The following is a 15,020-nucleotide window of genomic DNA, read 5'->3' on the forward strand; positions in this document are numbered from 1 at the left end:
ATATTAGAGATAGAGATGATACAGCGAAAGTGTAAACTCGCTCTTATTGTTAATCGACGTCGACTGTCATTTAACCAAAAGACAGTAAAAAGATGGGGGGAGAAAATTGTGCGAAATCGCGCATAAATGTGATAACCAATAGAGAATTATCAATGATAGTTAATCGAAAACTGTTAAAGATTATTCAATCTTTGCGCTGTATATACCACTACCATAAGCCGGTTCGATCAAGCGAGCAAGCGAGCGAGCGAGCACGTGAATGGGAACGGGTGGAGCGGTTACAAGGAAAAAATATGAATGAAGTCGTGCGGTAGTGACAGTCGCGTACGCGGATTTACGTTCGGCGCGCATGCGTCCCCGATCCGTAATGTACATACATACATACGTCGTAGCACGTGTATCGTTTCATGCCATCCAGCGTGAGTAGCACAACCGACGAGGTACTGTTGAAGACAGTCAGCCTTACGGGTACTCGCATACTTTGAAAAATTCGCCGTACGCTAACGTTCTCTTAGAAAATATAACATTTAAAGTAAAAAGTAAATAAGTATAGTTGATAACAGAATAATATTTGTAAATATATAATATTATAAGTAAATTGTGAATAAAATTGATTTAATATATTTTGTATTATTAATTGAAAATTCTCTTCAAATTCATCAAATTGTTAGATTACCAATATATGGGATTGTTAATGCTAAATTAAAAATTACAGAGAACGCACACACACAGTAAGACGATCGAATTCGCAGAATTAATTCCAATAAATTCCGCGATACAACAATCTTTTAATCGAACGATGAAGCATCGCGGATAAAATATATTTGACTCCAAGTATCATTAAAGAAATAATTATTGTGTCTGCGTAAAGATTTTGTAACGATAAGATATTATTTTAAATTTCTGTCACTACGATTTTTACTTTGATTAATTGAATAAATTACGCAAAATATGCACTTCGAGAACGATCGTCGCGATATATGTAAATTACATATTATTTATAAGAGTTAATTACTCAATAATCATGTATTATCATAGAAAATAAAAAAGCGGTGATCTATTCTATTATAATTTTATTATATTTTCTTATATTTTTAATCGTTTTCTTTCGATTTCGAAGAAATTTTATTTAATTATTAACTCAGTAATAATTTTTTTTCGAATAACCGCATTTCTTTTTTTATCAACTATGCTTATTACTTCTTATGATTGTTATAATACCTTAGAGAGCATTTAACGTACAGCGGATTTTTCAAACTGCGCGCGAATATTCGTCGCTGACATTTTTAACAGCTCTTTGTCCGTGAATTTACTAATGAAATTTAATCTATCATTAGTTGGTAAAATAGAAATAGATAAATTAAAATTATCATCAGATGGTTTCCTGCTATTGTTGGTATATTTTATATATGTATATTTGATTTTAGTCTCGGAGAAAGATTTTAATTATTATACTTAAAATTACTGACTAACTTGCTTACAAAATTATATATATTTATATTGAAAAATATCCAATGCTTTTGTCATGAAAACAAAGCGTTGAATGGGATACACACGTATCACAACCACGCGCATTATACGTATAAGATATATACATCATATATGGTGATTCGTACATAACATACCGACTTATAGAAATAAGTACGCAATATTAAGTTGTTAAACTCGTTGCTGTGATTTATTGTTTCATCGTCTAATCATCTTTACTTCTATCTTTTTTCATTTGGGTATGTAAATAGTCGCTATAGTTATTTCTCTCAACAGTTGTTACACGATTTTAACCTGTAACATACCTGAGAGAAATTTTTCTTCTGATATTAAAAACCGGTAATTTTTGTGTTTATATATGTATGTTTTTATATTTATTAATTTATTTACATTACATGTTACACTTGTAACTTGTATAACTCCAAAAGTTTTGTGATTGAAAGAAAATTTATGCTCTTTCTCTCTCTCTCTCTCTCTGAAATATATACTTTGATATATACATAGAATAAAGGATAGAATGCAGATCCAGATGTAATGTATTAAATAATATAAACAATAAATTTCAAGCATATAATATGTATAAGAAAAAGAAACACTATATATTGCTACTATAATTTTGATTTTTGTTGTTATATTTACACTATATTTGTATTAATCAATTTATAAATCATTAGAAAATAAATTATTTTTCTAATATGAATTGTAGCATTTCTCTCTTACGCTACATTCTAAACTAAAATTCATATATTATTATTCACAAGTTATTAAATTTTTTTATTTGAATAGCAATAATATAATTGTGATAATAAATATGTGACAAATATGAAAACTGTATAGATTAACCTCTATATTTTTCATATACAACTGCAGATAAAAATGTCTGAGCAGTTCCTGGGTTGTACTGTTTCTGTGAAATGTATTGACGATATTACTTATCAAGGCAAAATTATTGATCTAAATAAGAATAGCCTGACATTGGCAAAAACATTTTGCAATGGCATACCGCATACTTCATCCATTGTTAACCTAAGGTAAGTTTGCATTGTGTGTTAATATATTTTTGATATATTATACAATATATAATGATAGAGAGAATAATAATAAACCATCTGTATAGATGTATGTATGTATAATTGAATTTGAATCTTTATAGATTGCAATAATGTATTAGTTAACACAAGCATATATATTAAATATAGTTATTCTTATTCTTACAGTGTAAAAGATATACAAAAGCTTGAGATTATATCGACGGAAGAAGCAGGAACTAATGTAAATGATATGCAACTACAGAGTAAGGTGATTGTGAAGAGGCCAATTGCGAAAAGGGCTGGGCGATCTATTTCAGAATGTGCTGTACTGCAAGCGGCAAGTTGTCAACCACAAGTGAATTTAAAAAAACCTGTCGAGTCTAACCAGCAGCAAGTAGAGCAAACTCCAAATGGGAAGATTGCTTCAGGTACATTGATGTATATATAATTTATGTATTTATGTATGCACATCTATGTGCGATTATGTCAACATAACATTTTTTAAATTTTGTAGTCGAAAATAATGCGTCTAACAATAAATCCATTTCCAAAAGATTAACTCATAAGCAAAGAGCGCTGGAAAGAGACGAGCATACTTTTGGTACCCCAATTGATCAGTCTTTACAGCAAGACTTTGATTTTGAAAAGAACTTAGCATTGTTCAATAAAGAGGTTGGATTCTATTTTACTATTTATATATAAGGATTATTTAATTTACTTTATAATATATCAGAGAATTTGAGATATGTAATATTGCTTGTGGTTACCTTACTGTAATTACGATTTCATGCAGGCTGTATGGCAAGAAATAAACTCCTTAAAACCAGATATTGTTAGACAGTCAGAAAGCAACCGGGGTACTACAGCTATCTATCGACATGATGAAAACATTCTCGTATCCGAACCTACAGTGCTCAGACAGATTGTGGTGCCTTGCCCTAGTGAAAAGGAATATGTTACAGATAACGGTTTAGTAATTCCGAGCATCACTCTTAATCTTCACCGGCAGTTGATAGGTGCGGCAGATAGACTGGGAATAAGTTGGGAACGTAGGGTTTGTATCGATACTTTTAATTATTTTTTTTTCATATAATCGAGAGTGTAGAATGATAACTAGAAAAACTCTGTAAAAATTAAGCAAATTTACTTTTGCAATACTATATATCTAAGTAAATATAGATTGACAGAATGGTTTACTTTGATAAGAAAGTTATTACAATTTAAAATGGAGATTTTCAAAGTATGACTGATATTATATTTGCCTAACTATATTCACACATATATATAACTTTTTTACTATATCTTTATTAAATATTTCAATCAATGTTTTCTTCGACAGGTGGAACTTCTCGGTCGTGCCGGTGCTGAGCTTATCCTTCAATTATTGGGCGGAAGTCATCGACTAAATCCGAACAACGCGCATCAGTGGCCAACTGTGGTCGCGCTGTGCGGACCGCATCGTTCTGGCGCCGCAGGCATTAACTGCGCTCGACAATTGTCTAGTCACGGTGTCAAGACGATCGTGTTCGTGGAAAGCGTGGAGGACGTGTTTCTTTTGCAGGAGCTATCGCTGTACAGGCTAACAGAGAACAAAGTAGAGACTAAAGTCAAGAATCTGCCGTCGCTGGTAGATCTGATACTCGTGGCACTCTGCGACGAAGATTCACCGAGGGTAATCACACCGATAGCCAGGTGGGCGAACAGTAATCGCGCACCTGTACTTGCTATCGAACCACCGGCGACAGGTACACCCGGTATTCTTAGCAAATTCAGTCTATTGGGTGCGCTACCATTGTCGCACAGCGTCGACAATGGTAGATTGTACTTATGCAATCTCGCATTGCCAAACAAGGTATATTCCGACGTCGGCATCACGTATAAATCGCCGTTTGGACCTAAGTTCGTGATTCCTCTACATTCCAATAGCTCTTAGCAAATTCTTAGAGATCATATTGTGTCTTTTTGAATGAACGTTTCACTTTACATTTGTGCGATTTGTAAACCTTATATACAGAGAAATATTTTACTTCCGGGGCCCAGTGAGTTGTAATTAAAGAGTATATATATAGTTTGGCATTTGATATATAAACTTTTAGATAAACTTTTAGAGTATGGTGGATTATAATACTTTTTGCATTAATTGTACAATATCCGCGAATTAGCTACAGCACATATACATAATGCATACTATTTCCAATATTATATAACTAAAAAGAGTTGTATTTTGAAGTCTAAATAATTATATATAACATAAAAAAAATAGAGATTTTGTCTGTGAAGCTGTGAAAAAATAATTCGTTTTATTAGTATCACAAGCATCTACGATAGAATTATTATTTCAAATATATAACACATCATCAAATAAAGGATATATAAAAGGATATATACTTCTTTATGGATATAATACATTGTACCATGCATAGTTACATTGATATATATACAATTTGATACAATTGAATGAAAAATCTCCTTTGCTCACTGTGTATCTATAGTTTATATTAATAGATTAAGGTGAGATAGAGAGAGAAAGAAAGAGTGGAAGATATGCGAGAAATTAAATTATGATAAATTCTCATGATTACAGAGAGAATTGTTTTCATTTTTTTCAATTGATAGATCTAATTAATGAGAAGCCTGTAAACTTATTAATGACACTTGAGGTATTTCCTTGTATGACATGGAAAATTAACAGTAAAAAATTTATAATAAAAAAAGAAAAAATTAAATGTGTGTGGCTTTTGTATGCACAAACAAAAGAAAAAAATCTATATATTTTTAATAATTTATAATGTACTATTTATGTAATTGTTAAAAATATCCGTGACGCTTAATTGGCGCATCCATTCTGCATGCGGTCAATTAATTAAATGACAGATGTTTTATATTTGCACATCTACTCTTTATTATTGTTTGGTAAGCTCTTGTTGCTCATACATATATACTAGATATTACTTCAACTTTCATCATTTATATTTCGATTATAATAGCAATATAGATGTATCGAAATTATTATAACGCGCAAAAAATATCTCGAGCGTTGTGTAAAATACCTATATATATATGCTAAAACTTGATTGTGTTCCTTTTTGTACTGATTTTTTTAAGCAGTTTATAATGAAACATAGATGTGCTTTCTATCAACAGTCACATATTTATGTAATACATAATTGTAAATCTAGAAATCTGCGCAATACAACAGTTTCTTGAACATACAAAATGAAGTTGGTAGTAAATAATTTCGCACAGTTTTTGTCCATTCCTAATTGGACTAAGTATTATAGAACACATTAACGCATTATTTAGATTTATTTGAATGATTTATTTCAAAGTATATGTTTATTATATAAGACACATTTAATAATGAATATTAAATAAGTAATAATTATTGTAATAATTAACATTGCATTTGATAATTGAACTCTTAAAATGGTAATTAATATGATACGTTCAACTAAAACGTGGGTTACAGGTCGTTGTTTTATAAAAGTCTCAATCCATGTTTCATTTGAACGTACCAAATATATTTACGAAGTAAATATCTAATTCAGCAATTCATAAATCATGTTACATTTTATAATTATTAAATATTGCATCAGATGTAATCAAAACGAATAGAATACACAAATAATTCTCATAAAACATTGTCTTTGTTCTTTAGTAATTCGAAAATAAAAAGTATAATAATAATCATGTTGAACGAATAAATTTCGCAATAATAATTAAAAAAATAATATTAAAATATAGATATAAAACATTTTTTGTAATTTTAATTATAACATTATTTGTGATTATACATATAAACGTTATAGCCTATGGAAATCTGCAGCGTCGTCACACGTTAAAAATACATGATTTTATCATTATGATATAGAAAATTGCAATTGGACAAGTAACTAAGTAATGATGGTCTGAAAGAATGTTTAATTATTGTCCTTTTTTTTTTGTAAATGCAAGTCGAATCCGACTTATTATAAAAATATCTTGCTACGGAACTTATTAACTGTCCAAATTGAACTAGCATGTATGTGGATTGTGTGCACGCTATTTCATTATTACGAATATAATTTATTTAATCAATATAGAACACGAGGAACTGTGTATACTCTATACAATTAAAAACTTATATTATCCATATAATATATTTTAATTTGGAATTTTCCAATAATTCTTCCTATAAGTTTTCTATAAATATATCTCTCTCACATACACATACATCTATATCATGTTAGGTATATACCCAAAAAATGACTCCCTTTAAAAATATTATAAGTTACTACTCTCTTTGCGCAATATTATATATTTTATTGACAATTATCGCATGCGCAAATATTCTAGAATGTATCCATAACAATACGACAATTTGATTTTAATTAAAATTATAGGCACGTGAAACTCTTCCATTTTCTCGTTTAATTTACCAGTCATTAATTGTATTATAATTGATAGAATATCACGCTATATGTTTAAGATATTGAAAATTCGTTGACTAAATTTATAGATTCCATTTTTTAAATCTTCTGAATCTCTAATTCTTCTACACAATCGTAGAGACGCAATAGCTTCGAATAATATTAAGTAAAAATATATACAACTTCCACATTTACTATTTTTAATGATGAAGTACTAAAATACTATGCTAAATCTACTTTGTTTGTAGCATTCGATTGTTCTAAAATATAATATTCGTGATTTAAATAAAAAGCAGATTTAAATCATTAAAATATACTCAGCCTCTCTCTCAAGCATAATTGTTGTGATTAAAATTCTAAGTAGAGTCCAAATATATGCTAACATAATTAAACATATATATATCATACATGTTAAAGATATGATAAATATTGGAATACAAATAATTAAATTTCACTATGGCCTGAATTAATTGTATCAGTATAATAGTTCTTGTGAATTAATGTGAGTAATAATTATGAAAATTTATGCACATATTTATATAAAATAGGCTATGGACGGGCAGAAGATAGTACAATATTACGTAAAAAATATCCTAATTATGTTTTAAAAATTCAATGAAGAATACAGACATTGCGCATTTCATTATACATTAGCAGCAAGTAAATTTTTTAGAATGATTGATAAGTATGTGAATACAACTATCTCTCTCTATAGCTAGTCTTAATAGTATACAAATAAAATAATTTTCATATTATTTTTATATTTATATTTTTGCATAGAGATTTTATATATTTCCGATTAAAACAAACTCTTTTTTAAATAGTCGGCACCTATTTTAGAATATATATGTATGTTTACAGAACATATAAAATAAGATGGAAAGAGCCCCCTCCCCAATTACTATTTATTGACTTTTGAGTAAGTAGCTCAGTTGTTGAAGGTATATATAACAAACTCTTGGAAAAATATATTTCTTGATTCTTTCAAAGTAACAAGCTATAATTCTTTAATTCTTTATTTCCTTCTTTTAAATGGATATGTAATGGAGGAATAAGACAGGTTTTATTGAAGAAAAAAAGAATATTTTTTAAGTTTCATTATTAGATACTTTTTTGATTATGATCTATCAAGTTTTGGAATTTGAATGAGAAGACACATTCAACAATACTATCCAGTGATTCGGCCAATTTTCTTTTAATGCCTCTAAAGGTCATTATATATTCAAATAATGGTAATTATTAATTTCTGACGAAAATGGAACTAATGACAAACATGATGATATTAATACTCGATAACTAATGTTTACCTTTTGTCCACATATATATGTATATAGTTGCTCAAACCTATAGTTGATTAATATAGCATATTTCTCTCACAGAATATTTTTAAATGGATCTTTTCCAGTCAAGAATGACTGTGATATCGTTCAGTAATTAAAAAGGCATCGCATTTACTTACATTCGTTGGGGCAATATTGTCTTTGTTGCGCGTCTTATTGTTTTTGGTCTAATAAGATACCGTTTCTCGCTCTCGATAGATCAAACGCTAATAAGCGTAATGGAGTGCGTGCGTGCAATACATGATTTAAGTGCCTTTCGATATTACTATTCTATTCCGGAATTATTTTCGCTTCTTAAAATGCAACAGTCAGAGAACGATCCTCATTACGACCATGCTGTATCTGATGCATCTTCGTAGAAAAAAAGTCCAGTTCCGTCTGGTTCTGGCACTGTCCTGTTCCTAGGATGCGGCTGTAGGACTGGCAGCCGGCGGAACCGTCGCACTGTTCGCGGACTGTTTCGCGCGTCGTCGTTTATTCAGCAGAGGATTGTTCGTATGATCAAGTTGCTTCAAACATGCCGTATCGTAATCGACGCGCATTGTCGCCAACGATCGCGTCATCTCCTCCTGCACTTCGGGCCACATTTCCTCCCCCTCGCGTAAAACGCGTCCGGTGTGTAAGGGAGTAGCAGGCACTTCCGTGTATTTCTGAACAGAGAAAGAATATATATTTTTAAAAAAATATAAAGAGAATTTATATATAAAGTTGTGTATATATTGTAAAATGTGTATGTGTTCTTACGGCGATCCAGTTGTTACGCATCACATCGTCGATCTGCAATCTTTCCGCAGGATCGATACACAGCATGCCCTTAATAAGATTCTTCGCTTCCTGGCTTACATTCGCCCATTCTGGACATGGAAAATCGTACTGTCCTAATCGGATCCTTTTTTTCATCCCGGGAGAAATCGCCAATCCGTGATTACTATAGAATGGCGGGAAGCCGCACAGTCTAAAAATAGTGATAATGTTACAAATGCATCATCGTAATGTATGTTTTCAATTATAACGCATGACCGAGGCAATAAGAACCATTAAGCATTGAGAATGCTGTATAATTTAAAAAAAAAGTAATAAATCAAAATAATCAAAATAATTAAATGTATATCAAATATAAAACACATAAAAACGTATATAAAAATGTATGTACTCACAATATGTACATGATTACCCCCAGTGACCAAATATCACAGCTTTTGTCATATTTTTCTGGTCCTAAAACTTCCGGAGCTAAAAATAAAATAATAAAAACGAATTATTGACTTTAGTTTTAAATACATGAATGTGTATTGGCATAATAAAACGTATAAACTTACCGACATAGTAAGGTGTATAACATGGTGTTTGTAACGTGTCCTTTAAATGTGTTTCTTTGGCAAATCCAAAGTCGGTGAGTTTCAGAATTCCAGTGTTATCTAGAAATCAATATATAACATAACAATAACAATACATAATTCATTTATGTGCGACATGTGTCTGTTAGTCTTTTGGAAAGTATATATAGATAAAATTATCGTAAAAGCAATCATTGCAGTCATAACTTTTCAAGGTCTATAGATAACGTGTGGTTAACTCTCTTAAGCTTATAAAATATGAGCTACTAATGTCTTCAAAGTTATTACACTTTGGAAAAACAAATATAATCTAAGTAATATTTTAAAAGATATATAATTTACCTGGGTTAGAATATAAAAGATTCTCAGGTTTTAGATCCCTATGAGTGATGTTCATGTCGTGTAAGTGTTTTACCGCGACACAAATCTCGTACATCACTTGCGCAGCTTCTGTAAAAAACACAATTTACATAGTTTTTAAAAATAGCAAATTTGGCAAATTCGAGAGAAACGCAAAGCTATACCTCTTTCAGTAAAGGCACCGTCTTGTCTATCTTGTATCCTTTGGAATAACTCTCCGCCTTCCATACTAAAAAAAAGAATTAAACATAAATTGAATAATTATAGTGATAAACAATCGCAGTCAGACATTAAAAGAGAGGAGTATTATTTACGTACCATTCCATAACTACCAGCAGACATTTATTTCCACTGTAGGAATTTTCATATACATCTTTCACTTGAACTATATGCCTACAGTTAGATGCCCTCCAGTGAAGCTCGACTTCCCTCCGTGCCTTTGCGCAGTCATGCAAGACCTGGAAATAATGCAAACAATGTGCAATTTAAAACAACATGCTTACTTTAACAGAAATCTATCATTAAATCGTAAAAATAAAGACCAAGTTAAAAAATGATTTTATTTAATAATTAAATGGAATGTAAACCTTTTTGAAAGATATTTGTTATAAATTTTTATTATACCGCTATATGTGTGAAAAAACGACTAATTTTAATATATTTAACATTTTTAATACATTAAAATTAAGCGTTATTGTATATACGTATAATGATATTTTGAATACAATAAGCTCTTCATTGAAGATCCCGATAAATGACTTGCTAGATTCGAAATCATAACTCAGCTATTCGTATCAGTATTTCACATCGCGTTTCAGTTTCGTCCACATCATCTTAGCTTTAGCAGGTAACGATTTGACTCATAGCTCGCGATTATGTTTATCATGCAAAACAATGTCATTGTAGGGGATAATCTCTTAGATAGTCTTTTTTATATTTTTTCACATCGTTCTCCTAACTAATCGTAATAATCTGTAGCAGTTGGGTAACTAATACGATGGTTGATAAACATCCAATTATCGTATATTTCCGATAAACATATGATTAATGGTATAAAAAAAAAGGCCGAGATACATATATGCATGCAGCGAAAAAACAAGTTCCACACAGGTGGCGATGATGACGAACTTATCGCCTTTAAAAGCATGACTTCTCGATACTCGACATTAAATATCTCTTGTTGTCTTTTCTAATTAAAATTCTGGAATAATAATTGTAAATTTGTAAATGTAAATTTGACTAATTAAATTTATCTCGCTATTTAGTCGTGTTTGTTTTATAAATTTTATTTATTATTTTATACATTTTCTTTGTTATTTATTAATTTTAAATTAAGTAAAATTTAATTATACACTTCTTAAAAGTTTAATTTGCAAAAAGAAGTTCATCATTTTTTGATTGTTTACAATCCCCTTGTAATATTTCAATGTATCAATTAAAAAAAAAAAAAAAAAAAAAAAAAAAAAAAATTTTGTCATTAAAATTGAAAATAACCGTTAAATAAGATTTTCCAGTTGGATAGGACTTTATATTTAAGTACACACCATATATAACGAGAAACATTTGATTTTCTGCGACATATAAAGGTGAATGACATGTAAGTTATTGACGGTACAATACTGATTGGTCAATTATACCGGATAGCTTGCCATTCAAAATTTATCAGCAATCGAGCACGTAATTACACGCACATGCGTGGCTTGCCTTTAAATGGGCACGTAATTGTGTGCCCTTTTGTACGATCTTCTCGGACAGTTATATGAATTACCGCAGATATCTATTGTGACGCGATGGGAACCTAAAATAGCCGTGTCGCTTATATGTATATTTATACCGGCGATGAACGGTATGTCATTTTTGAGCGACAGCAATGATTCATTAATGTCTCATCGCAATTTCATAAATCGCGTGGTTAATATACCGTTTAATTTATACGACGTTATGGAAATGAGTAACGAACAACACTTTTATATAAACGCGTTGTACTATCATACTAAAAAACAAATTCACGCGGTTCTTTCACAAAAGAATACGGGATTTCCTGTTTAAAGTTGAGCTATTTATTGCGTCGTGGGAGATTGAAATCAGATTAGTGCCGTATCATAGTATCTAAAACCAGCTCTTAAAAAAAAAAAATAAAATAAAATAAAAAAATAAAATAAAAAAAAAATAAAAAAATAAAAAAAAACTATGTTTCTTATATTCTTCAAATTAAATTGTTGATGAAATCAAAATGAGATGAAACTCATTGTATCGGCGCTTAATTTTTAAAAGAGTTTGATATTTCTTATTTTAAGTTGGAACATTTTTATTGCGATGCAAGAGAGACATTAAAACGAAATTAGCAATAAGACGGAAGAGGATGACTCGCACGCTTTTGTAACCTGGTACGTTGAATGATCTAAAAGTATATACGGAGAGGAAAGCCGGATATATGAAATAGTGAAAAGAGAGTTAGAGAACCGGTTCTTAAGATTTGTGCCTAATCCGGATCAGAGACTGTCGACACTGGTAATAATAGGAGCTCTTACGAAAGGAAAATCTTGTTTGCACGAAAAGAAAAAATCTATATACAACATCACATAACGGATATGAATTTTATATGCAATGAAAGATAAAAATGTTAAGATAAAAATCAATATTAATATCAGATTTAATTTTGATGTTAGAACTGAATATAAAATTGATTTAAACACAATAGAGTTTGCTTATAATTAATAGACAAATCTAAATAATATACTTATACTGAATATTAATATATCTCTTATAATGTGCATACTCTGGGGTAATATATATTTCTGGAACATCGTTATATTTCCACTTTGTGTTGGCGTTACTGAAATTCATATGAGTAAACAATATATAAACACTTGTGCTATAAATATAACGTTGGATTAAGAGAGATTAAAATCATGAACAATAGAAAAATCCATGCAAGTAGAAAAACAAACAGATACAAATTTAACGAGACTCATGAAATGAAAGATTTTACGTCTCCTAATCATCCGTTACTTTAAACTTTAAACAAATAAATTTTAATGGAAAATCATTTTCTGCGACTCAATGAATTGCAATCTTGCTAGCAAAATGAGCTTTTCCGTCATAATCTCATCCATCTGACATAGGCGTGTCAGTAAAAATACCAAAACGATCACGTGTCAAAGACTAATATATATCGGACTTCGTGCAAAGAGCTATGCTAATGAGATTAGCACCTCTCGACTCGTGTAAATCACCTCGCCGCAAGTAGACAGATGGACGCGCGGAATTGTCAGTCCGATAATTTTCCTGGCGACAGATCAGATTATTATGCACGTCGTTTTATGCGCGCGCTGGTGATTTTACACGCTCGGCTATAAAAGCCAACAACGTAATTCGATGCAGTGCGACCACGTCACGCTCGTGGAAACGCACGATCGATCGCTCCTTCCTTATGTTCTATTGAACTATTACGTTTACTGCAGGGTTATACGCGTCAGTCAAGCGGAATTGGCCATGGAAAACTCAATCGTTCGCGATTTCGTCATCGTTACAACTATACTTCCTTATCGTGCATACGATATTAGTACAATATAAAATAATAATTATATATAAGAAATAAATGCTTTTCTAGAGCTGAAGATTCCTGTTATATATATAGGACGATATGCATCTAACAAGACACAGGCAGATAAGTATAAAACAACGCATATGACTACTAACTGGTGAGAAGCAGAAAATGTTGGCCAACTGACAGCCAGTAATCAATCAACGAGAGCAAATTCGCGGCGGCGAGAAACTGGCTTGCAACGACACAGTGCGACATGACGTCGACAAAATATATTGAATTTTTAACAATAGAGCGTTGAAACCGCGGAGGCCATTGGTATTAACATAATATGACATCGTCGTCGAGAGATACATGTCACCGCGACGTGTTAAAACGTAATTCTGCTGCCTGAATTGTTTTAAGAGCCTTTCCTAGAAACATTAGTTAAGTGACGTTTAAATAATATATTCTGCCTGCTTCTTTAGTTCTTGTTGAAAAATAAAAGTAAAATAAAAGTCGAACTATTATTGTCGATAAGTAGTATTTGAGAGAGAGAGAAATATTTTTCACAAAATATTGAAAATTCAAATTTTTATTTTTTATGATTTCTTGAAAGTATTTTAATTAAGATCATAATTTAGAAACCGTGTGTAAGAAAAACCGCCATTCTTTACAAAGTTAAACAGTAGCATTATATCACAATGTTACACTCAAAAAAGTGGTTTTGCAACTACAGCAAAAATTTTCTGGGCGCGCAAAATTAACTGAGGTACATAAATGATTAGCAAATACTGTGATATCGCATATGTTTCGCATTTAATCAATCTAAGTGACAGAGACAGAATTTATATCTAAACTGTTTGTGAAATTTAGAAAGAATGTTTTTCTGTGGCGCCTATCCATGTAAGGCCAATCATACTTGTTATAAAGTTTGACTGTGGTACACAGAAAAAATTAGCGACAAGAAACAAATGAATATATAATCCTCACATATAACATATTTGTATAATGCGCCCAATCTATCTAGCTCTTTTAAACAATTTCTCTCAATTTTTCGATGCTGCAGTTATAATTGGCAGTTATATTTCTCACAAAGATCGTTCTAGCTGTAGTATCGAAACTCATATTTATCCAATGCAGTGATTAACATTTGGCAATGGGACCTAAATTTTCTAGAAGATATTATTAGAATATTGCTGCTATAAATTCTATATGTAACAGACAATATTCTAACAGATACAAAAAATAGCGATAAATTTTTGTTGTGACACCTAGAAATCTACCTATATCAGCAAGACATTTTTTTGAGTGTACAAAAATTCATATAAAAATAGAATTCATATAAAAATTAGATTTAAAAAAAAAATATTTTCTAGACCGTTATTTCTAAACAAATTTTTCCAATAATTATCTTTTTAATTGTCAATTATTTTACAACATTTTAATTTCGATATATTTTTGTATTTTAGATCACAACTTGTGTACCAAATAAAAAATAGTTTAATTTACCAGTATGATATCCACTG

At 30.6% G+C, this 15,020-nt stretch overlaps 2 protein-coding genes across 6 annotated transcripts in view; one reads left to right on the forward strand and one right to left on the reverse strand.

Moving 5' to 3' along the window:
* The first annotated feature begins 1,498 nt into the window (after positions 1-1,498).
* Positions 1,499-5,731, forward strand: LOC115239536 (enhancer of mRNA-decapping protein 3). Of its 4 annotated transcripts, none has more exons than XM_029814107.1 (6): positions 1,499-1,641; positions 2,359-2,519; positions 2,706-2,947; positions 3,034-3,191; positions 3,313-3,573; positions 3,859-5,731. In XM_029814107.1, the coding sequence occupies exons 2-6, from the start codon at positions 2,365-2,367 to the stop codon at positions 4,450-4,452; spliced, it is 1,410 nt and encodes a 469-aa protein (XP_029669967.1). In that variant the 5' UTR covers positions 1,499-1,641; positions 2,359-2,364; the 3' UTR covers positions 4,453-5,731. The 4 variants fall into 4 exon arrangements, with proteins under 4 accessions (XP_029669967.1, XP_029669966.1, XP_029669965.1 ...); XM_029814106.1 differs by having other exon boundaries at positions 1,502-1,827; XM_029814105.1 differs by having other exon boundaries at positions 1,505-1,727.
* A 552-nt stretch (positions 5,732-6,283) lies between these two features.
* LOC115239537 (MAP kinase-activated protein kinase 2) overlaps positions 6,284-15,020 on the reverse strand; it is a 24,813-nt gene continuing 16,076 nt past the window's right edge. For both annotated transcript variants that reach the window (XM_029814109.1, XM_029814110.1), the window contains 7 exons: positions 10,284-10,423; positions 10,130-10,194; positions 9,948-10,055; positions 9,588-9,686; positions 9,426-9,501; positions 9,013-9,223; positions 6,284-8,918 (listed from right to left, as the gene is read on the reverse strand). In XM_029814109.1, the coding sequence (XP_029669969.1) occupies positions 8,670-8,918; positions 9,013-9,223; positions 9,426-9,501; positions 9,588-9,686; positions 9,948-10,055; positions 10,130-10,194; positions 10,284-10,423 (948 nt within the window). In that variant the 3' untranslated portion in view covers positions 6,284-8,669. The remainder of the gene's footprint in view (positions 8,919-9,012; positions 9,224-9,425; positions 9,502-9,587; positions 9,687-9,947; positions 10,056-10,129; positions 10,195-10,283; positions 10,424-15,020) is intronic.

The sequence above is a fragment of the Formica exsecta genome, unplaced genomic scaffold (genome assembly GCF_003651465.1).
Source record: "Formica exsecta isolate Colony F162 unplaced genomic scaffold, ASM365146v1 scaffold385, whole genome shotgun sequence".
Taxonomy (NCBI): Eukaryota; Metazoa; Arthropoda; class Insecta; order Hymenoptera; family Formicidae; genus Formica; species Formica exsecta.

What these genes read in the sequence shown, in the direction of transcription:
- LOC115239536 (XM_029814107.1), top strand. Translation starts at nt 2,365, where the DNA reads ATGTCTGAGCAGTTCCTGGGTTGTACTGTTTCTGTGAAATGTATTGAC. An exon ending in AAATGGGAAGATTGCTTCAG is followed by an intron (nt 2,948 to 3,033) that starts GTACATTGATGT and finishes TAAATTTTGTAG; the next exon opens with TCGAAAATAATGCGTCTAAC. An exon ending in TAGCATTGTTCAATAAAGAG is followed by an intron (nt 3,192 to 3,312) that starts GTTGGATTCTAT and finishes GATTTCATGCAG; the next exon opens with GCTGTATGGCAAGAAATAAA.